A 25,261-nucleotide genomic window follows, 5' to 3' on the forward strand; every position below is an offset into this window, starting at 1 on the left:
GGGTTTGATGATAATGAATCCCGTTCAGTGAAGCCTAGAAAGCCAGTGACTTGGACCTCCGGAACTGGTGAACAGAATGAGAATCGGTACCGGAGGGATCCGGACACATGTACGCTTGTCGTCCTCTTATGCCATAGTTTGTGCATCTCATTTGTCAGTAGAAACCACATTTGTTTAAGACATATCAGGCAGTAAATGAGGCTAAATTAACTGTTTCGCTGCCAGACAAGGCTCTGCTGAAAGCCAGGTGTAGTGGTGGTAAGGTGTTGGGACTGCTGTTAGGACAGCTTTATGTAGACCCTAACAGTTTGTGGGCACGGTTTGTCACCGTTATAGTCCAATTAATGTATTGTTTAGTGTTATGTTGTGTAGTAGCTTTGCTGGCATGCATCAAAACACATTTTGGGGGGTTTTCCCAACCAAGATTTACATGTTAAAATCGCCACTGGTATCAACCCACATAAAGTGTTGATGTCATGTTGTTGACAGTGTGCTCTTTAGACAGCTAAATGAGTGTGCCTGGTGGAACTGCTGTGGTTTCAGACGACCGCAGCCCTCTAATTACAGGCTAATTATATAAACAGCTGTCTGCTAACACCCCTCTCTTTATAACACAAAGAAACACACACACACACACACACACACACACACACACACACACACACACACACACACACACACACACACACACACAAAGAGCTGTCATTACTGCACAGTGTGTGTGTGTTCTTGCTGCCCTGGGGTGTGTGGGGTGATATCTAGTGCATCATACACATTGACAGCAGACTGAATGGTGTTGTTGAGAACAGAAGCTGTTCAGGCTGCGTGAGGAGCAGGGTGCTTGGCCCATGCCACTGACATCTTTATGGTAGCCTTCTCCCGTCTCACTGACAAGCCATGCAAATGATCTATGCACCAATGTGTAGATCCACCTTTCTTCTGCTGTGTGTGTATGAATGCATGTGTTTGTGTGCACGTGTGTGAATGAGAGAGAGAGATTGTATTTTGTATGATTGAGCTTTAGTATGCACACTCTAGAGGGCCTTGTTCATTTCCCAGTTATTTTAAGAGAAGTACTGTCTCATCAAGGCTCTTTATTGAAGCCTGTATCTGTTATTCACCATGACTTTTTATGTGTTCAGCATTACATAATAGATGCCAGGATGAAACAGTGCCTGCAGTGATCTCTGCTGGATTCAGTCAGAGCTACTTTTGAGGACTGTTGAGTGGTTTCACCTGAGCTGAACACAACAGGCTGGTATATAGTCAGTGCCAGGATAGGCTACGCTAGCCAGGGTTAAAAGGCACCTCTCAGGCTGGTAACGCTAGGCTAGTCTAAATGATGTAACATACGAGGCACCTCTCTGAGCTCACAACTCCCAGAGGGGAACAGCTGTCTCCTTCCTCACTTTTAGCCTCCACAGCCTGTTCCCTCTCCAGGGCCTTCCATGACACCTGCTTACCACAGGCTCAGACTCCATACTTTACTCTGCTGTGGAAGGAGAACAGTTATTTCCCACATATATTGGTTTCTCGAGGCGTTTGGTCCACTGAAGGCGACTGGTGACCTTTTCTATCTGTGTCTAAAACACTATTGCCTCTAGATAGCCTACAGAGAAATGAATAACCTGAGTGATTTCTGTCAAGGTCAAACGTAAGAGACATTTTGTGATGTATGTAGATATGCCTACAGGTTCCCTTGCACATATTGTAATGTTCATGCATGTTCTGTATTTCTCTGATACTGTGGACAGTGTATGCCTGCCTTTGCTTCAGCATGTTTATGTGCATGTATTTGTCTAAGTCCAGGATCTCTCTCTGCTACAGAACTCCTGCTGCTGCTGTTACCTCAGTACTGCTGCTGCTGTTACCTCAGTACTACTGCTGCTGTTACCTCAGTACTACTGCTGCTGTTACCTCAGTACTACTGCTGCTGTTACCTCAGTACTACTACTGCTGTTACCTCAGTACTACTGCTGCTGTTACCTCAGTACTACTGCTGCTACTGTTACCTCAGTACTACTGCTGCTGCTGTTACCTCAGTACTACTGCTGCTGTTACCTCAGTACTACTACTGCTGCTGTTACCTCAGTACTACTGCTGCTGTTGTTACCTCAGTACTACCTCTGCTGTTACCTCAGTACTACTGCTGCTGCTGTTACCTCAGTACTACTGCTGCTGCTGTTACCTCAGTACTACTGCTGCTGTTACCTCAGTACTACTGCTGCTGTTACCTCAGTACTGCTGCTGCTGTTACCTCAGTACTACTTCTGCGATTACCTCAGTACTACTGCTGCTGCTGTTACCTCAGTACTAATGCTGCTGTTACCTCAGTACTACTGTTGCTGTTACCTCAGTACTACTGTTGCTGTTACCTCAGTACTACTGCTGCTGTTACCTCAGTACTACGGCTGCTGTTACCTCAGTACTACGGCTGCTGTTACCTCAGTATTACTGCTGCTGTTACCTCAGTACTGCTGCTGCTGTTACCTCAGTACCGCTGCTGCTGTTACCTCAGTACCGCTGCTGCTGTTACCTCAGTACCACTGCTGCTATTACCTCAGTACTACTGCTGCTGTTACGTCAGTACTGCTGATGCTGTTACTTCAGTACTACTGCTGCTGTTACCTCAGTACTACTGCTGCTGTTACCTCAGTACTACTTCTTCTGTTACCTCAGTACTACTGATGCTGCTGTTACCTCAGTACTACTGATGCTGCTGTTACCTCAGTACTACTGCTGCTGTTGTTACCTCAGTACTACTGCTGCTGTTGTTACCTCAGTACTACTGCTGCTGTAGTTACCTCAGTACTACTGCTGCTGTAGTTACCTCAGTACTACTGCTGCTGTTGTTACCTCAGTACTACTGCTGCTGTGTTACCTCAGTACTACTGCTGCTGTGTTACCTCAGTACTACTGCTGCTGTGTTACCTCAGTACTACTACTGCTGTGTTACCTCAGTACTACTGCTGCTGTTACCTCAGTACTACTGCTGCTGTTACCTCAGTACCGCTGCTGCTGTTACCTCAGTACCGCTGCTGCTGTTACCTCAGTACCGCTGCTGCTATTACCCCAGTACTACTGCTGCTGTTACGTCAGTACTGCTGATGCTGTTACTTCAGTACTACTGCTGCTGTTACCTCAGTACTACTGATGCTGTTACTTCAGTACTGCTGCTGCTGTTACCTCAGTACCGCTGCTGCTGTTACCTCAGTACCGCTGCTGCTATTACCCCAGTACTACTGCTGCTGTTACGTCAGTACTGCTGATGCTGTTACTTCAGTACTACTGCTGCTGTTACCTCAGTACTACTGCTGCTGCTGTTACCTCAGTACTACTGCTGCTGTTACCTCAGTACTACTTCTTCTGTTACCTCAGTACTACTGATGCTGCTGTTACCTCAGTACTACTGATGCTGCTGTTACCTCAGTACTACTGCTGCTGTTGTTACCTCAGTACTACTGCTGCTGTGTTACCTCAGTACTACTGCTGCTGTTACCTCAGTACTACTACTGCTGTGTTACCTCAGTACTACTGCTGCTGTTTCCTCAGTACTACTGCTGCTGTTACCTCAGTATTACTGCTGCTGTGTTACCTCAGTACTACTGCTGCTGTTACCTCAGTACTACTGCTGCTGTTACCTCAGTATTACTGCTGCTGTGTTACCTCAGTACTACTGTATCACTGACTGTCACTCTCTGTCCATATCTCCTGTCCTCCCTTTCTCCTGCTCTTCTCTTCCACCCATCCCCCCTTCCTCCTCACTTGTCAGGCGTGTCATGATAGCGCAGAGTGATTGGGATGAGAAATGGCCTCATCCCACTGGAGAGAGATACTCCACACTGATCTCATCACTAGAGGACTGAACGCTGTAGTGACCTCCTCATACACCGCATTGATTCACACACACATTCTCTCTCACACACACACACACACACACACGCACGCACGCATGCACACACACATACACAAACACTCACACACACTTACATGGCACGCTCATGACACACACACACACGGCTGTGTCATCCTTCACCAGCCCTGGGCCATAGAGAGGACACTCACCTGCTATTGCAGTGAACCTAACTGAAGACCTACTTTACCATCCTCCTTCTGGAAGTGGGTTATTTGAAGGTCACACACTCAACAGACCAACATGTAGAGGTGAAGTTTATAGGATGCAGACTCTTCAGTCCTTAAGAGTCCTTACACAGTCCTCCTGTCCCCAAGGGTCAGCCCTGGTATCTTGTCCCCATTCAAGTTTCCATCAGGAATCACACTGAAAGAAGATCATATCTGTGTGCTGCTCATAGTAAGGAATGCTGTTTTAATGTTAGGTGAATGTTCAGTGACATTGGAAGCGAATCCACCTGCCCTCCATGTCTATCTACTGAAGTACGTGGCAGATTATTGTCCTTATCTGGTGTGTGTGTGAGTGTGCGTTTGTGTGTGTGAGAGTGAGAAGGAGAGAGAGTGAAAAAGTGGCGGATAGAGCAAGGGAGAGAGTTAGAAAGAGGGAGATTGGACAAATGAGTTCAGAGAAAGTGCTGACACCAGTGTTCTGCTTGCATTCTGTTTGTTTGTCCCATCATGCAACAGCGCAGTGTAAATACACAGTAATTACTGGCCACAGCTCATATTGTTTTTATTCAATTAGATGACAGCTGTTGGCACCATCACATTTAGCCCATGTTGTGGGCCAGACAGCTTAGTTTTTTTTTTCATGTGTCACGAGCAATGATGCAGGGTCACAGACGGGTCACGTGGTGCCAGTGAGGGGCATCTGCTTTGGGAGGCGGGCAGAAGGCTGACATTATTATTCACTGGGCTGTCAAAGTACAGAGCACCCAGGATGGCATGGAAGAAAAAAATATTCTGCCCTGCGCTACCAGCAGCCACAGACAGGGGGAGCCGGTGGACTTTAGAATCCCACAGACGAATTGAAAGAGGGATCTTATTGTGATAGGTCCACACCGCCGGAGCCTGCTTCCTTTGTTGCCTCCCAACTGACGCACCCCCCCTTCCCTCTCTCCTCCTCTCTCTCACTCACACACACTCTCTTTCTCTCTCTCGTTCTTTCTCCTGCCTCATCTCCCCTTCCTCTCCCAACCGTGGATGAAATGAACAGCACCAGGAGAGGTGGTGTGGATCAGACAGACAGACAGAGTGAGTGAGACTGGAGGACAGGGGTTTCTTCACTGCTGTACTGACTGTGAGCCTGGAAGAGGCTGCTGCTGGCTGGGCTCTTTGTGGAGATATACGTACCTGTGGAGAACGGACACTGACACAGCTGGCTGCCAATAACACTCAACTGTGAGAGCCGCCGTGCAAAGAGGTGCATTTTACTGTGTCGTCGGTGAATTTAGGTATGTGTGTGGGGGGGAAGAGGTATCGTGTGCGTGTGTGTGTGGGTGTGTGTGTTTTTGCATTGAATGATGTATGTATCAGTCTGTTTTTTACTGTTTTGATTAACATGGCATAGTCTCTTTTCTCATGCTGATGTCAATTGGCTAGTTGGGTTGTTTTGTTTCCTTGGCAGAACAGGATTTTATTTCTGACCCCATTCAGGGGGTTTTGATTACAAATTCATGTTTACAGTGTTGTTGCGGTGCGAGAGAGAGGGAGAAAGGAGAACGCGGTAGAGAAAACATTCCTCCGACGTTGTCGGCAGATCAACTTGTTCTTCAAAAGTAGGTTATTCATGAATTCCTCGGACTTCTCGACGCTCGTTATAAAATGCTCTCTGGCTGACAGATTGAGATTGCGTTGTGTCTGTCTGTGCGCATGCTCTCCAACAGACGGAACACTTGAATGTCGTTGCCTTGGGGTCTGAAATATGAGATAGAGGACCTAATCATTGACAGGCATTGGGCCAAATCGCTGTCTTTTAGTGTCTGCTGAAGGTTAGGGGCACATTTCTCTCTGGTTCCCTCCTAGCATTATCAATGGAAATGACGAGTCCGTTCAGTCATCCTGTTTCAGTGGGAATTCCATTGGTTCAAGGATGTGTGCCCTCTTGGTTTGCTTGAGATGGAGGATATTTCAAGAGGATATTGTAGGCACAGGAGGCTGTTGAGGGTAGGACGGCTCATAATAACATCTGGAACGGAGCGAGTGGAATGGCATCAAACACATGGAAATACTCCACTCCAGCCATTACCACAAGCCTGTCCTCCCAAATTAAGGTGCCACCAATCTCCTGTGGTTGCAGGCTATATGTGTAGAGTGTGTGGATGTCAACACTGTATATGGTGGACGTGGGATTGTTCGATGGTACAATAGTGGAATATATGGGGTATGACAGACATGCAGAGCGAGACAGGCAGACAGACAGGGAGACAGACAGGGAGACAGACAGGGAGACAGACAGGGAGACAGGCAGGGAGACAGGCAGGGAGACAGGCAGGGAGACAGGCAGGGAGACAGGCAGACAGACAGACAGGGAGACAGACAGGGAGACAGACAGGGAGACAGGCAGGGAGACAGGCAGGGAGACAGGCAGGGAGACAGGCAGGGAGACAGGCGGACAGATAGACACAGTGAATGGTAGTAGTACAAATGTGGAGTATCGGTGAGACTTGTGTTCATTCCAGCCCTCTCGCTCACTCTCTCTCCCTGGAGCTTTGCCGTTGCCTCCCTCTCTCCTTCCCCTTCGACCCCTCCCTCGTTCCCTCCCTCCATCCTGCTGAGGAGGCAAATTTAGAGTGGGCAAGCTTTAGCCCATTCATAATTGCGATGGGGGGAGAAGTGGAAAAGGAGGGAGGGGGAGAGAAAGACCCCCCCAGAGACCTCATTACGTATTTATGTCTAGATGTGTAGACATTTTTCTCAACACATGTTTGCCTCATTCACCAATTAACACCCTCACTCCCAATCCAACGGCTGTGTTGACAGATGTTGAACCGATAGAACCGTGCTTCTACATCTGCATTGCTTGCTCTCTGGGGGTTTTAGGCTGTGTATCTGTATAAGCACTTTGTGACAACTGCTGATGTATAAAGGGCTTTCTAAATAAATGTGATTGATTGATTGATAGAGCTCACACTGGTCCATGCTTTGGTGTTTGTTTGCATGATATGCTAATATTGTCTAATATTGTGACATCCTGGGTTTGACTGTTGAGTTTTTCCAGACCACAGGAAAAACGTACGGCTGGTCACGTGATCAGGACAAACTCCTGGCCCTGACCATGACACCTGCTCTTAGGCCTTACCGAGTTGTTATTGGTCTTTTCCTCCAGGGGGCGTCATAGACAAGGACCTGCGTCACTACCTCAACCTGCGCTTCCAGAAGGCCTCAGTGGACCACGAGCTCCAGCAGATCATTAGAGACAACCTCTACCTCCGCACCATACCCTGTGAGTAAACCCCCCTGACCCAGTCCCCAATCTCTTACCTGGTGTCCCTCCCGCCCTCTCACAGGGAGATATTCTTCATCCACCCCAGCCTACCTGTCCAATAACACACGGAATCGTCTATGTTTCCTGGCCATTCCACCTGGAAAAACTAGCTACGAGATATCCACAGATCTGGTTCAAATCTCACTTTGCAAATTTGGGAATACGTCCAATAGATACACAACCAGTAGATTCCTTCCAATTGTTGAAATACATTGGCATTTGAATCTTCTGTCTACATTCCCAGCCTCCGCTTCTTCTCCAGCAGCTGCTGACTCTCTGTTGGTCTGGCTGGGTTCAGTAATGGATGGTCTAGCTTCATGATTTGGCTGGAGGGATGAACCTGGCCTTCTGCAGCCGTCTGTCTCAGCGGAGGGTGGTCTCAGATTGAACCTTGGCAGCTCCATTCTGTAATCAGCACCTGAATCTCAGCAGGCAGGCGGGCACCATGGTTAAGGCCTATTTATTGTAAAACCATGCCAGTTTTAGTCAACTGAGCTGGGAGACTATCTAGCTAGCCCTCCAGCACTGCATTTCAAGAGCGTTGGTCTACTAATGGATTGTGTGTATGTGTGTAGCACTGCTCCTACATAGCATTTAGACTGAAACAGTCAAAAGAGATTCAATACTTAGTCATGTTTATGTTTCATTGGCAACAATGCATATACAGTTGAAGTCGGAAGTTTACATACACTTAGGTTGGAAACATTAAAACTTGTTTTTCAACCACTCTATACATTTCTTGTTAACAAACTATAGTTTTGGCAAGTCAGTTGTGTCATTCACAGAGTAGATGTCCTAAGTAATCTTTCCAACAATTATTTACAGACAGATTATTTCACTTATAATTCACTGTATCACAATTCCAGTGGGTCAGAAGTTTACATAGTTGACTGTGCCTTTAAACATCTTGGAAAATTCCAGAAAATTATGTCATGGCTTTAGAAGCTTCTGATAGGCTACTTGACATCATTTGAGTCAATTGGAGGTGTACTTGTGGATGTATTTCAAGGCCTACCTTCAAACTCAGTGTCTCTTCGCTTGACATCATGGGAAATCAAAATAAATCAGCGAAGATCTCAGGACAAAATTGTAGACCTCCACAAGTCTGGTTCATCCTTGGGAGCATTTTCCAAATGCCTGAAGGTACCACGTTCACCTTTACAAACAATAGTACGCAAGTATAAATACCATTGAACCACGCAGCCATCATACCGCTCAGGAAGGAGACTCGTTCTGTCTACTAGAGATGAATGTACTTTGGTGCAAAAAGTGCAAATCAATTCCAGAACAACAGCAAAGGACTTTGTGAAGATGCTGGAGATAACAGGTACAAAAGTATCTACATCCACGGTAAAGCGAGTCCTATATCGACATAACCTGAAAGGCCACTCAGCAAGGAAGAAGCCACTGCTCCAAAACCTCCATTAAAAAAAGCCAGACTACAGTTTGCAACTGCACCTGGGGACAAAGATCGTACTTTTTTGAGAAATGGCCTCTGGTCTGATGAAACAAAAATAGAACTGTTTGGCCATAATGACCATCGTTGTATTTGGAGGAAAAAGGGGGAGGCTTGCAAGCCGAAGAACCCCATCCCAACCGTGGGGTGGCAGGACGGGGGTGGCAGCATCATGTTGTGGGGGTGCTTTGCTGCAGGAGGGACTGGTGAACTTCACAAAATGGATCATGAGGTAGGACAATTATGTAGATATATAGAAGCAACATCTCAAGATATCAGTCAGGAAGTTAAAGCTTGGTCGCAAATGGGTCTTCCAAATGGTCAATGACCCCAAACATACTTCCAAAGTTGTGGCAAAATGGCTTAAGGACAACAAAGTCAAGGTATTGGAGTGGCCATCACAAAGCCCTGACCTCAATCCTATAGACATTGTGTGGGCAGAACTGAAAAAGTGTGTGTGAGCAAGGAGGCCTACAAACTTGACTCAGTTACACTAGCTCTGTCAGGAGGAATGGGCCAAAATTCACCCAACTTATTGTGGGAAGCTTGTTGAAGTTTGACCCAAGTTAAACAATGTAAAGGCAATACTACCAAATACTAATTGAGTGTATGTAAACTTCTGACCCAGTGGGAATGTGATGAAAGAAATAAAAGCTTAAATAAATCCTTCTCTCTGCTATTATTCTGCCATTTCACATTCTTAAAATAAACTGGTGATTCTAACTGACCTAAGACAGGGTATTTTTACTAGGATTAAATGTGAGGAATTGTGAAAAACTGAGTGTAGATGTATTTGGCTAAGGTGTATGTAAACTTCCGACTTCAACTGTAGATGAGTATTCTGTAGACACTGCATAAGGTTTCTCACCAAGGTTCTTGTCTCTCATGATGTTATGGTTGAGGTGTTTAATGTGTTGATGTTTAATCCATAACATCAAATTTGATTGGTCACATACACATGTTTAGCAGATGTTATTGCGGGTGTATCGAAATGCTTGTGTTTCTAGTTCCAACAGTGCAGTTATAGCTAACAAGTAATGTCTAACAATTGCACAACAATACACACAATACACACACATTTAAAGTCAAATAGCTGACGAGCAATGTCGGCGCACCATAGACTAAAATACAGTCGAATAGAATAAAGTAAAAACATACTGAATGAGATGAGTAGTGCAAAATATGTAAACATTATTAAAGTGACTAGTGTTCCAATTATTAAAGTGGCCAGTGATCTCAAGTATATGTATACAGGGCAGCAGTCTCTAATGAGCTAGTGATGGCTATTTAACAGTCTGATGGCATTGGAATAGAAGCTGTTTTTCAGTCTCTCGGTGCCAGCTTTGATGCACCTGTACTGACCTCGCCTTCTGGATGATAACGGGTTGTAAAGGCAGTGGCTTGGGTGGTTCTTGTCCTTGATGATCTTTTTGGCCTTCCTGTGACATCGGGTGGTGTAGGTGTCCTGGAGGGCAGGCAGTGTGCCCCTGGTAATGCGTATGGCCTCTGGAGAGCCCTGCGGTTGTGGGCGCTGCAGTTACCGTACCAGGCGGTGATACAGCCCGACAGGATGCTCTCAATTGTGCATCTGAGTGTTTTAAGTGCCAAGCCAAATTTCTTCAGCCTCCTGAGGTTGGGTGGACCATTTCAGTTTGTCAGTGATGTGTGTTCACTCGTTTAATGGTCTTCATGATATTTGTCTGTTGCTCTCAAAAATGCCATCTTAGGTGATAGTAACTGGAAGTGTGTGTGTGCGTGCGTGCATCCTCATGCCTTTTTGTGTGTGTGGGTCTGCTTGTGTGTGTGGGTCTGCTTATGTGTGTGGGTCTGCGTGTGTGTGGGTCTGCTTGTGTGTGGGGGTCTGCGTGTGTGTGGGTCTGCTTCTGCGTGTGGGCGCATCTGTGCGTGTGTGCGTTCATAATGTATTACCCTAGCCATGCCGTTCCAGCCCATCTGTCTGTATCTATAATGGAGAGACATTCTTCAAGGCACGCCAGGGAGATTTCATTAGGCCCATTTTGCCTCTCCTCTGTGGACAGGGAAATGAGAGGTACAAGAAGGCCTATTTGTTAGAGGCGGGCACCAGTGTTATTCTCCCATAACTCCATGAGGTGGGTTTGTGGAGGGGGAATGAAAGAGAGAGCGCTGGCAGTGGATGATCAGAGGAAGTGTGAGTCATTATTCCCGCAGCACAGGAGCTGCATGGCCTTGGACTTCCATTGACTGAAGTGTGTGGTGCTAGGAGAGAGAGAGATGGACAGATGAGAGACAGGAGGGGCAGGCCCAGTGGAAGTGGGTGGGGGAGTGTGGGAAAGGAGAGAGAGAGATGGACAGATGAGAGACAGAGGAGGGACAGGCCCAGTGGAAGTGGGTGGGGGAGTGTGGGAAAGGAGAGAGAGAGATGGACAGATGAGAGACAGAGGAGGGACAGGCCCAGTGGAAGTGGGTGGGGGAGTGTGGGAAAGGAGAGAGAGAGATGGACAGATGAGAGACAGAGGAGGGACAGGCCCAGTGGAAGTGGGTGGGGGAGTGTGGGAAAGGAGAGAGAGAGATGGACAGATGAGAGACAGAGGAGGGACAGGCCCAGTGGAAGTGGGTGGGGGAGTGTGGGAAAGGAGAGAGAGAGATGGACAGATGAGAGACAGAGGAGGGACAGGCCCAGTGGAAGTGGGTGGGGGAGTGTGGGAAAGGAGAGAGAGAGATGGACAGATGAGAGACAGAGGAGGGACAGGCCCAGTGGAAGTGGGTGGGGGAGTGTGGGAAAGGAGAGAGAGAGATGGACAGATGAGAGACAGAGGAGGGACAGGCCCAGTGGAAGTGGGTGGGGGAGTGTGGGAAAGGAGAGAGAGAGATGGACAGATGAGAGACAGAGGAGGGACAGGCCCAGTGGAAGTGGGTGGGGGAGTGTGGGAAAGGAGAGAGAGAGATGGACAGATGAGAGACAGAGGAGGGACAGGCCCAGTGGAAGTGGGTGGGGGAGTGTGGGAAAGGAGAGAGAGAGATGACACACCTCATGGGATGAGAGTGACAGACCAATAGACCTGTTACTAACAACCTCACCCAAACTTGTAAAACTAGACAAGATCCTGCAACCATGGAGAGGTAAATACTTGTCTATTTATGGAAAAATGCCCTGATTAACTCCTTAGTCACATCTCAGTTTACTCACTTACTTATGGCACTGTCTACTCCTGATGATTCTTTTTTCAAATCATATGAGCAAAAAATATTTCACTTTATCTGGGACGCTAAACCAGACAAGATAAAACGAGCCTATCTATATAATGAATATGAATTGGGTGGGTTGAGATTATTAAATATAAAAGCACTAAACCTCTCTCTAAAAGCTTCACTCATTCAAACGTTTTATTTGAACCCAAAATTGTTCTCAAGTAGATTAATAAGAAAAGCTTTGTTTAAAAATGGCCTTTTTGCCTTTGTGCAGTTTGCCATGTCTCATTTTCGATTAATTGAAAATGATACTTTTTTCAAAGTATCTGTCTTTATCAAACAAGCATTGCAGAGCTGGCTACAACTTACATTTCATCCCCCTGAAACGATAGAACAAATATTACAACAAATATTATGGCTGAACTCAAATGTGCTGGTTGATAAAATACCTGTATTTATGGGAAAGATGTTTGGAAAGGGTATTTTGTTCTTAAATTATATTGTACATTGTAATGGTAGAGTTATGTCCTTCATGGAGTTATCAGAATTGTACAGGAAGGTCTGGTCAATCCAAGAGGACAACCAATTGATTACAGCATTGCCCCAAAAATGGAGGAGGCTGTCACTCCCTTGCCTTAGAGATCCCCATTATTCTCTATGTTTGGTTAGGTCAGGGTGTGACTCGGGTGGAAAAGTCTATGTTTTCTATTTCTTTGTTTTTGGCCGTTGTGTGTGTGTGTGTGTGTGTGTGTGTGTGTGTGTGTGTGTGTGTGTGTGTGTGTTTGTGTGCGCGTGGTTCCCAATCAGAGGCAGCTGTCTATCGTTGTCTCTGATTGGGGATCATATACAAGTTGTCATTTTCCTTTTGGGTTTTGTGGGATCTTGTTTTGTGTCTGTGACTGACAGAACTGTTTATTTTCGCGGTGTTATTTTGTTTAAGTGTTTTTTTTTTAAATAAAAGGTATCATGAACACTTACTACGCTTTGGTCCACTCTTCCTACCACCAACGAGAGCTGGAACAGAGTAGGGTGGCAGCGGTAGGAGGTAGAGAACTTGTCTGTATGCCCATTATAAAGGATCAAAACTGGCAGAGGAATAAAAATATCATAAATAGGAAAGTATACCAGCTTAATTTGAGGACCAGGATGTTGACAACTGTGCCATACAGATTGCAAAATAGTTGGGAAGAGATTTTTGATGTACCGATTCCATGGTACAGGGTGTATGAGTTGATATATAAAACAACGCAAGTTTCAAGACTTTGTGCTTTTCAGCTAAAATTATTATATGGAATTCTTGCCACCAACAAAATGTTGAATATTTGGGGCATAAAATCATCGAAGCTCTGCAGATTTTGTTGTGAGGATACAGAATCAATAGAGTATTTATTTTGGTATTGTCCTCAGGTAGCCTGTTTCTGGTCTCAGGTTCAGGAATGGCTGAAAATGCATAGCATTGATCTAAAATTGACCCCAGAAATAGTACTGTTAGGAGATCTAGAGAGACCTGGTCAGTCAATTACTAATATACTAGTATTCTCAGTAAAAGTATTTATGTTCCACATGCAATCTGTAGATTCTATTCAATTAGATAGATTGAAATTGTACGTTAAACATCATAGCATAGTTGAAAGATAAGTGTTGCGTAGAAACACGAAGTGGGTGGCCAGCAGAGATAGATGGGATGGGCTGAGGGAAGCTGAGGGTGGGTATGTGGAATTGGAGACAAGTGGGAGTGGAGTTGCTGTGTGTGAGAGAGAATGATGGTCAAAAGATAAAGGGAGAAAAAAGTCCAAATAAAACACAATAGAAGTACATTTGAATGACACTAAGTGGCAGTGTTTTTACAACTAATGCCGGTTTGCTTGAGGCTGATGCCGTGCAGGTGTTTGTACACGTGCATATACACACACTCTCATTCAAATAAACACATACAAGAACACACACATAATAGTGCCAGACATGCACACAAACATATACAGTTGGCATTGCTGTTATGATTCCAGTTGTCCTTGATGTCCTTTGTTTTAAATGTATTATGTTTTATTTTTTTGCTTTGTTTGCTGTTTTCTTCTGTCTTCCTTTTTTCTCTTTAGTTCATTACCTTGGTTGTTTGTGCATTGTGGGGTTCTTGGGGGTGGGGAATGGAATTAATCGGGGGAGTTTTTTCTTCCTGGGGGGACTGTGGGAGGGGTCTGGAATGGTTGAGGGACAGCTATTGGGGATCTTGGAGGGTTCGGGTTTCACCAGATTGTGATCATGAAAAAGGAAACGACTTATATGACATACATTTTATATCACTATCATGCACACGCTCCCTCACACACAAGGATGGCTCTGTTGCGGAAAGACTGATACATGTTTGATAGTGTCTTGATGCTGTATTGTTTGTCCTTCATGTTCTAATACTTTAATGTTACCCCTTCGTTGTGTTTATTGTAATAAATAATTATATCCATTTTTAAAAACTACCTCACCCATACGCGTACAGTGCCTTGCAAAAGTATTCATCCCCCTTGGCGTTTTTCCTATTTTGTTGCATTACAACCAGGATTTTTATTGGATTTTTATTTGGAATTCATGTAATTGGACATGCACAAAATAGTCTAAATTGGTGAAGTGAAATTGAAAAAATGACTTGTTTAAAAAATAAAATAGTCATAATGGAAAAGTGGTGGGTGGATATGTATTCACCCCCTTTGCTATGAAGCCCCTAAATAAGATCTGGTGCAACCAATTACCTTCAGAAGTCACATAATTAGTTAGATTGCACACAGGTGGACTTTATTTAAGTGTCACATGATCTGTCACATGATGTCAGTATATATACACCTATTCTGAAAGGCTCCAGTGTCTGCAACACTACTAAGCAAGCAGCACCATGAAGACCAAGGAGCTCTCCAAACAGGTCAGGGACAAAGTTGTGGAGAAGTACAGATCAGGGTTAGGTTATAAAAAAGATCAGAAACTTTGAACATCCCACGGAGCACCATTAAATCCATTATTAAAATATAAAAAAATGGAAAGAATATGGCACCACAACAAACCTGCCGAGAGGGCCGCCAACCAAAACTCACAGATCGGGCAAGGAGGGCATTAATCAGAGAGGCAACAAAGAGACCAAAGATAACCCTGAAGGAGCTGCCATCTCTACAGCGGAGATTGAAGTATCTATCCATAGGACCACTTTAAGTCATACACTCCACAGAGCTGGGCTTTACGGAAGAGCGGACAGAAAAAAGCCATTGCTTAAAGAAAGAAAATAAGCAAACACGTTTGGTGTTCACCAAAAGGCATGTGGGAGACTCCCCAAACATATGGAAAATGTACTCTGTTCAGATGAGACAAAATTTGAGCTTTTTGGCCATCAAGGAAAACACTATCGGGCGCAAACCCAACACCTCTCATCACCCCGAGAACACCATCCCCACAGTGAAGCATGGTGGTATCAGCATCTGTGGGGATGTTTTTCATTGGCAGGGACTGGGAAACTGGTAAGAATTTAAGGAATGATGATGATGATAGCATTAAATACAGGGAAATTCTTGAGGGAAATCTGTTTGTCTTCCAGAGATTTGAGACTGGGACAAAGGTTCACCTTCCAGCAGGACAATGGCCCTAAGCATACTACTAAAGCAACACCCGAGTGGTTTAAGGGGAAACATTTAAATTATTTGGAATGGCCTAGTCAAAGCCCAGACCTCAATCCAATTGAGAATCTGTGGTATGACTTAAAGATTGCTCTACACCAGCAGAAACAATCCAACTTGAAGGAGCTGGAGCAATTCTGCCTTAAAGAATGGGCAAAAATCCCAGTGGCTAGATGTGCCAAGCTTATAGAGACATACCCCAAAAGACTTGCAGCTGTAATTGCTGCAAAAGGTGGCTTTACAAAGTATTGACTTTGGGGGGGGGGGGGGGGGGTGAATATTTATGCATGCTCAAGTTTTTATTTATTTTTGGTCTTATTTCTTGTTTCTTTCACAATAAAACATATTTTGCATCTTCAAAGTGGTAGGCATGTTGTGTGAATCAAGTGATACAAACCCCCCAAAATCTATTTAAATTTCAGGTTGTAAAGCAACAAAATCGGAAAAATGCCAAGGGGGTGAAAACTTTCGCAAGCCACTGTAGAAGACTGCAGAGAGAGCAAGAGGAAAGAGAGAGGGAGGCAAAGGTAGGAATAGATACTTGAGCCAGGATCAGGGGACAGAGGATATATACTTGAGCTAGGATCAGGGGGCAGGGGATAGATGCATGAACCAGGATCAGGGGACTGGGGATAAATACTTAAGCCAGGATCAGGGGACAAGGGATAGATACTTGAGCCAGGATCAGTGGACAGAGGATATATACTTGAGCCAGGGTCAGGGGACTGGGGATATATACTTGAGCCAGGATCCGGGGGCAGGGGATATATACTTGAGCCAGGATCACTGGACTGGGAATAGATACTTGAGGCAGGATCAGGGGACTGGGGATAGATACTTGAGCCAGGATCCGGGGGCAGGGGATAGATACTTGAGCCAGGATCAGGGGACTGGGGATAGATACTTGAGCAAGGATCAGGGGACTGGGGATAGATACTTGAGCCAGGATCAGGGGACTGGGGATAGATACTTGAGCCAGGATCAGGGGACTGGGGATAGATACTTGAGCCAGGATCAGGGGACAAGGGATAGATACTTGAGCCAGGGACAGGGGACTCAGGGTTGAGGACAGAGATACTGCAGCTCATGCCAATAGTATGCCATGTCAGTGACCCTGATAGCGTAGCGATGATATGTGGCCAGCTAATACAGTGCTTCCAGCTTTTAAACAAATGGCCTCTTCTGACTCCAATGTGACTGTGAGAAATCAGCCCCATCACCTGGTAATCCACCTAGTTCTGATTTGATAGGGGGGCCAACAGTTGAGTGACATTAGTATGTGCCACTCTGATGACAATGACCCATAAGCTCCGCCCCACCTGGATTCTAGGACATTCTTTTGCTATACTGTATGCAGTCTGAATGTATGGGGTCTTGCTCTCTCTCTCTCTCTCTCTTTCTCTCTCACTCTTGCTTGCTCCCTTTTTCTCACTATATCTTTCTATTGCTCTTTCTCTCTTTTTCTGATCTTCTCTCCCTTTCTCTATTTCTCTCTTCTCTCTCTGCTGTATGTAAAATGTGCTACAACTTGGAAAATTAATAAATGTGACTCTGGATGACAACATAATGAAATTTGTTTCCAAAATCAGGGCTGTTTTCCTAAAGAAGTTCAATCTGCTTTGTGTTTTGTTTCCTTGCCACGATACTAACAAGAATCGCGATGCTGGTATCGTCCCGGCACGACTAGCAATCTACTGTAGCTATTCTTGGCTTCCTTCGCTGCCTGTGATGGCAGTATACATGTGTGGACACAGTAAAGCTCTCTGTGGGGAATGGGCTTACCTGTTACACCTGAATAATGCAACTGATTCACAGGATGAAAAGAGCACAGGAGAGACTGGTTGTTAAGTGGGAGTTGGGGGAGAGAGAGAGAGACATCATTATAACACTGTACATAGCCATAATATGATGTGTCTATTCCTCAGAATATAAATGTGTCTACTTCTTTGAAACTTGTGAGTGTAATGTTTATTGTTAATTTTTGATTGTTTATTTCACTTTTTGTAAACATATGTTTCCCATGCCAATAAAGCCCTATGAATTGAGAGAGGAGAGAGAGACATGGAGATGAAGTCTTCTCTCTTTTCATCAACTCTTTAAAAAAAAAAAAAATGTTGCACTCTCTTTCTCTCTCTTTGTCTCTCCCTCTCTTCCCCCTCTTTGACATGCCATTGATTGACATTGCAGCGTCGTGCTCTGTCCATGTAAATGCCCATGATCAGCCTGTTAGTTAGTTTTAATGGTGGGTGGCACCGCAACAGGTGAAGTAAGAACCTTGTGTTGTTAATGGTGGGATGCCTAACAGGGGAGGCGTCCAGCCAATGTGTCCTTGATGGACAAAACACCCAGTGAGCATTTGTAAATGGGAACTTAGATTTTATGGAGGGTGTGATTGAATATATGCCGTGTGTGTGTGCATGCATGTGCTGCTATGTGGAATGGGAGCATTGTGTTAGAATGGGCAGAGTTTGTGTACCAGAGTGTGTGATTAATGGTGAGGCTGCTGCCCAGAGGGACATTGAGTGTATGCTAATGGGTAGGGAGGAAAGACCACTGGGGGTGTTTACTAATGAGTAGTGCTCGAAGAGAGAGAGAGATAGGGAGGAAGGGAGAGAGAGAGAGAGAGAGAGAGAGAGAGAGAGAGGAATGTGCCACAAACTACCTGTTCTCTGTCAGAGCTGTGAGTCTGTGATGATCAGATTGTTTGGTACTGGTGAGAGCTGTGTGATGATCAGATTGTTTGGTACTGGTGAGAGCTGTGTGATGATCTGATTGTTTGGTACTGGTGAGAGCTGTGTGATGATCTGATTGTTTGGTACTGGTGAGAGCTGTGTGATGATCAGATTGTTTGGTACTGGTGAGAGCTGTGTGATGATCTGATTGTTTGGTACTGGTGAGAGCTGTGTGATGATCAGATTGTTTGGTACTGGTGAGAGCTGTGTGATGATCTGATTGTTTGGTACTGGTGAGAGCTGTGTGATGATCTGATTGTTTGGTACTGGTGAGAGCTGTGTGATGATCAGATTGTTTGGTACTGGTGAGAGCTGTGTGATGATCTGATTGTTTGGTACTGGTGAGAGCTGTGTGATGATCTGATTGTTTGGTACTGGTGAGAGCTGTGTGATGATCTGATTGTTTGGTACTGGTGAGAGCTGTGTGATGATCTGATTGTTTGGTACTGGTGAGAGCTGTGTGATGATCTGATTGTTTGGTACTGGTGAGAGCTGTGTGATGATCTGATTGTTTGGTACTGGTGAGAGCTGTGTGATGATCTGATTGTTTGGTACTGGTGAGAGCTGTGTGATGATCAGATTGTTTGGTACTGGTGAGAGCTGTGTGATGATCTGATTGTTTGGTACTGGTGAGAGCTGTGTGATGATCTGATTGTTTGGTACTGGTGAGAGCTGTGTGATGATCTGATTGTTTGGTACTGGTGAGAGCTGTGTGATGATCTGATTGTTTGGTACTGGTGAGAGCTGTGTGATGATCTGATTGTTTGGTACTGGTGAGAGCTGTGTGATGATCTGATTGTTTGGTACTGGTGAGAGCTGTGTGATGATCTGATTGTTTGGTACTGGTGAGAGCTGTGTGATGATCTGATTGTTTGGTACTGGTGAGAGCTGTGTGATGATCTGATTGTTTGGTACTGGTGAGAGCTGTGTGATGATCTGATTGTTTGGTACTGGTGAGAGCTGTGTGATGATCTGATTGTTTGGTACTGGTGAGAGCTGTGTGCCACAGTAGGGGGTCATCCTCTACCTCTCTCAATTCAATTCAAAGGGCTTTACCTATCTCACACTCTGATGAGCATGTGCTTGTTAGGCGGGTTGCCAGGTATCTGTCAGGTATCCGTCCCTCCTTTCCTGTCTTTTTCACTTCCCTTTCCTGTTATCCTTGTGTTTATGATTGATTGGCAGCAATAGAATAATAATAATAATAATATTGGCTCCTTCCTTCCTTCATGCATTATTCACACTGTCTCTATTAGCACAGAGGCTGCCTTATGAAAGTCAGGTTGACACTGAGCCTCACGCCGGAGCTGGAACAAAGGGCCCCATTGTGGAGCTCTGAGCTGAGACTGTGTGTGGAGACAAAAGAGTTGTGTGCTCCGTAATAAAGGTGTCTCCATTAGTCTGGCATGTATGTTTGTGTGTGTGTGTGTGTGTTTGTGTGTGTGTGTGTGTGTGTGTGTGTGTGTTACTCACCGCAGAGACCTGAGGAGACCTGTTTCTCTGCTCTATAGATCTAAGGCTTGTGCAATCAGCCCTGTCTCACACTATAATTGTGCCTCAGGCTCTTCTCTGGTTCTCCTTCTTTCCGTCTGGACTCTCACCTTCTCCCTTCATCCTTCACTCAGCCTCAGGTTAGATCGGTTGAAGCCAGGCGCAGGCGCCTTCCCTCGCATACGCCACAGCGCAGCAAGCTCACTGTAGCAGCTTACTTACTCACTAGAGCCCGGCCGTGGTTTCCATGGCAACAACTGTCTCCACTCCCTGCCTGCTTCAAAGGCGTGACACTTCTCAATGTCGCGCTCTCTTTCTCTTCTCTCTCCCTCTCCCCCCTTCGCTTTCTCTTTCTCTTTTACTCTCTCTCTCTCAAAACTGAGAAAAAACCGGCACGGCCCTCCAGAAGCAGGGACATACAATAACAGGATTGAGGTCATAAAACTGATGAGATTGGCCACATGGGCTGTCAATCATGTGAAAAGGGGTTGGGCTCTGTGCCCGGTGGTTTTGAGTGACAGGGCAGGACACAGATGTTGATAGGCCATAGTGAGCATGAGCTGTGAAGCATTGCTCTTCTGCAGATGTGGCTCCAGAGAGAGCCAGAGAGAAGAGTGCATCTCTCCCCACACATAGAACACGCAACATGGTCATGATCTGTGTGTCTGAGACCCTGCCACATGTTTCCCTGTCTCAGATACTGGATGTGTTTTGAAGCTCCCAGTGAGCCATCTGGTTCCTACAACCCACTGGTTGATAATATTGAGCTGATGCTCTGGCGTTGTGGAATTGAGTCATGCTAAGTACTTCTCTTTCTCTAGTGATTTCAACCCTTGACATATTGAGTCTGGAGTGTTACTTTTTCTAGACTTACTGTATCGTTATAATGATGGATTCTATATCTGAAATGTTACTTGTGGAGGAAATGTCTGTTCCATTCCTGTTCCATTGATTCCCACCTCCTCAGTGATAACCTGTATGACTAAGACACAAGGCAGTGCTGACTGACTCCTCCTCAGTGATAACCTGTATGACTAAGACACAAGGCAGTGCTGACTGGCTCCTCCTCAGTGATAACCTGTATGACTAAGACACAAGGCAGTGATAACCTGTATCACTAAGACACAAGGCAGTGATAACCTGTATCACTAAGACACATGGCAGTGATAACCTGTATGACTAAGACACAAGGCAGTGATAACCTGTATGACTAAGACACAAGGCAGTGCTGACTGACTCCTCCTCAGTGATAACCTGTATGACTAAGACACAAGGCAGTGCTGACTGACTCCTCCTCAGTGATAACCTGCATGACTAAGACACAAGGCAGTGCTGACTGACTCCTCCTCAGTGATAACCTGTGACTAAGACACAAGGCAGTGCTGACTGACTCCTCCTCAGTGATAACCTGTATGACTAAGACACAAGGCAGTGCTGACTGACTCCTCCTCAGTGATAACCTGTATGACTAAGACACAAGGCAGTGCTGACTGACTCCTCCTCAGTGATAACCTGCATGACTAAGACACAAGGCAGTGCTGACTGACTCCTCCTCAGTGATAACCTGTATGACTAAGACACAAGGCAGTGCTGACTGGCTCCTCCTCAGTGATAACCTGTATGACTAAGACACAAGGCAGTGCTGACTGGCTCCTCCTCGGTGATACCCTGTATGACTAAGACACAAGGCAGTGCTGACTGACTCCTCCTCGGTGATAACCTGTATGACTAAGACACAAGGCAGTGCTGACTGACTCCTCCTCAGTGATAACCTGTATGACTAAGACACAAGGCAGTGATAACCTGTATGACTAAGACACAAGGCAGTGATAACCTGTATGACTAAGACACAAGGCAGTGATAACCTGTGACTAAGACACAAGGCAGTGCTGACTGACTCCTCCTCAGTGATAACCTGTATGACTAAGACACAAGGCAGTGATAACCTGTATGACTAAGACACAAGGCAGTGCTGACTGACTCCTCCTCAGTGATAACCTGTATGACTAAGACACAAGGCAGTGATAACCTGTATGACTAAGACACAAGGCAGTGATAACCTGTGACTAAGACACAAGGCTTGACTGACTCCTCCTCAGTGATAACCTGTATGACTAAGACACAAGGCAGTGCTGACTGACTCCTCCTCAGTGATAACCTGTATGACTAAGACACAAGGCAGTGCTGACTGGCTCCTCCTCAGCCCTCCTACAGTGCTCACTGAGGTCCCCTCAGACAGTCATGTTCTATTGGTGTTCACACCATGTACTGAGGCAGGCTGACACACACACACACACGAACACACACGAACACATACAGAAACACCTGATTTCTGATGTCATGGAGCCCCTTTTTCAGTCACTGTCCTGTCCTGTGTGAGGACAGTGACTGGCATCATGTAACTCTCCTTTTAAGTAACAGTCAATTTATTTGTGGCAGTTGATGAGCTATAGTTCCAGCCCCATCATCAAGACAAGATGTTCCCAGAAAGTGTATTTGAATCACATGCTAATCCAAAGGAATGAACCTTCTACCCGTGTTACTTAAAATACTGGCTTCTTCCTAAATGTTTGGCATCCATTTTGGCACAGCTGGCAAGGTGACAGAGCAGCAATATGGGAAACTGCTTCCGACAGCCGTATCTCCAAAAGGTACCACGGCCATTTTTAAAAGGAAGGCTTATCTATCCAAAAGCTCTAAAGAGTGGTTTTCTCCCTCCTTTGCGCCCCTGACGTAAAGCAGATTGGAATCGAGGCTTTTCAGCGAATGAACTCGCGAATCGCCTCCTGGCACGACGTGGCGATGCATCACAAGAAAAGAGAAAATCAACAAACGCGTGTTTTGCCAACAGAGATAGAGGACCACTGTGGAGAGCCGTACCGAATTACAGCCCTGTGAAGTCACTCACTGTGTAGAAAGAATAAACAGTACGTTCCGCATTTCATATCTTGTTTTTGAGGGAATGTTTGATTTTTATCTGATATGACTTCAAGGTTTTTTTGTGTGTTTGTGTGACGTCGTTTCAACCAGTTTTGCCTGCCGGGGTGTGTGTCCGTGAGTGTGCACACGCTTTCATTCTCCCATGTACGTGTGTGAGATTTCCCCTCCTCTCTCTTAGTTATGTGTGTGACTGCCGGGGTTAGTTTGGGCCTCGCCTGTCTGTGATTCAGAGGTGAGTAGTTGATTGTGGACTGCAGTCACCCTGCTCAGATCTGACTCCTGAAGGTGACCTAATGGGGCTGCAGCAGCTATAGCAGTCCACTGGTAAGACCAGGCCTGTGAGTGGAGCTCGTTATTCCTCTCCTCAGGGTCTCCCTACCTGTCCCACTGTGTCTCTCTGAGTCTTAGGATTTAGTTCAAGCACCGGTGTAAATCCCTGCAGTGTAAAAGGCCCATGAGAACCCCAGCCCAACCCAGCCGCTGGTCCCCACAGGTAGGAAAGCCAGAGGATGTTAGTTGGACTGGGTTCAGATATGGCTCCACAGCCATGGGTCTACAGCGTCAATATTCACAGTTCCAGGCAATTATGTCAGAATTGGGCGTTTCAGTGCAGACAGATGGAGGATGGCAGTACGGACACACACTCCTCAGAGGAGCAGAGAGGAGAGTAGCCGATCACTCAGGAAGAAACACACATGACATCCATTATTTAACTCCACTGGACCCTGTGATGCACACACTGATATTTAGAATCACACACACTATATGCACAATCACACACACACACACACATGCACACACGAAACACACACTTTCATAGGCCCTCACTTGCCTATCACTTGAATTGTTTCCCTCACCCTCCTTTGATTAAATGAATACATTGACATAGAGACAACTTCTACATGTAAAAACACTAAAACACCCAAACACTCTCACACACTTACTCCCACACACATACCCCCCCACACACACATACTCCTACACACATATACACCCACACACATATATTCCCACACACATATACTCCCACACACATATACTCCCACACACATATACTCCCACATACATACTCCCACATACATACTCCCACACGCATACTCCCACACGCATACTCCCCCACACATACTCCCCCACGCATACTCCCACACACATACTCCCACACACATATACTCCCACACACATACCCCCACACACATACCCCCACATTTACTCCCCCACACATACTCCCCCACGCATACTCCCACACACATACTCCCACACACATATACTCCCACACACATACCCCCACACACATACCCCCACATTTACTCCCCCACACATACTCCCACACACATATACTCCCACACACATACTCCCACACACATACCCCCACATTTACTCCCCCACACATACTCCCACACACATATACTCCCACACACATACCCCCACACACATACCCCCACATTTACTCCCCCACACATACTCCCACACACATATACTCCCACACACATACCCCCACACACATACCCCCACATTTACTCCCCCACACATACTCCCACACACATATACTCCCACACGCATACTCCCCCACACATACTCCCCCACACATACTCCCACACACATATACTCCCACACACATACCCCCACACACATACCCCCACATTTACTCCCCCACACATACTCCCACACACATATACTCCCACACACATATACTCCCACACATATACAGTGCCTTGCGAAAGTATTCGGCCCCCTTGAACTTTGCGACCTTTTGCCACATTTCAGGCTTCAAACATAAAGATATAAAACTGTATTTTTTTGTGAAGAATCAACAACAAGTGGGACACAATCATGAAGTGGAACGACATTTATTGGATATTTCAAACTTTTTTAACAAATCAAAAACTGAAAAATTGGGCGTGCAAAATTATTCAGCCCCTTTACTTTCAGTGCAGCAAACTCTCTCCAGAAGTTCAGTGAGGATCTCTGAATGATCCAATGTTGACATAAATGACTAATGATGATAAATACAATCCACCTGTGTGTAATCAAGTCTCCGTATAAATGCACCTGCACTGTGATAGTCTCAGAGGTCCGTTAAAAGCGCAGAGAGCATCATGAAGAACAAGGAACACACCAGGCAGGTCCGAGATACTGTTGTGAAGAAGTTTAAAGCCGGATTTGGATACAAAAAGATTTCCCAAGCTTTAAACATCCCAAGGAGTACTGTGCAAGCGATAATATTGAAATGGAAGGAGTATCAGACCACTATTGGATTCAGGTCTAGACTTTGACTTGGCCATTCTAACACCTGGATATGTTTATTTTTGAACCATTCCATTGTAGATTTTGCTTTATGTTTTGGATCATTGTCTTGTTGGAAGACAAATCTCCGTCCCAGTCTCAGGTCTTTTGCAGACTCCATCAGGTTTTCTTCCAGAAT

General features: G+C 45.5%; 1 protein-coding gene across 10 annotated transcripts in view; it reads left to right on the forward strand.

The window, feature by feature from the left end:
- Window positions 1-25,261, forward strand: part of LOC110499983 (membrane-associated guanylate kinase, WW and PDZ domain-containing protein 2) — a 263,199-nt gene that overhangs the window by 65,960 nt on the left and 171,978 nt on the right. For 8 of the 10 annotated variants that reach the window (XM_036957236.1, XM_036957235.1, XM_036957237.1 and 5 more), the window contains exon 2: window positions 7,241-7,357. In XM_036957236.1, coding sequence (XP_036813131.1) covers window positions 7,241-7,357 — 117 coding nt within the window. Of the gene's footprint in view, window positions 1-5,057; window positions 5,367-7,240; window positions 7,358-25,261 lie in introns of those variants that run through there. The other 2 variants (XM_036957233.1, XM_036957234.1) reach the window with 2 other exon arrangements.

This window comes from Oncorhynchus mykiss, chromosome 21, assembly GCF_013265735.2.
Source record: "Oncorhynchus mykiss isolate Arlee chromosome 21, USDA_OmykA_1.1, whole genome shotgun sequence".
Lineage (NCBI taxonomy): Eukaryota > Metazoa > Chordata > Actinopteri > Salmoniformes > Salmonidae > Oncorhynchus > Oncorhynchus mykiss.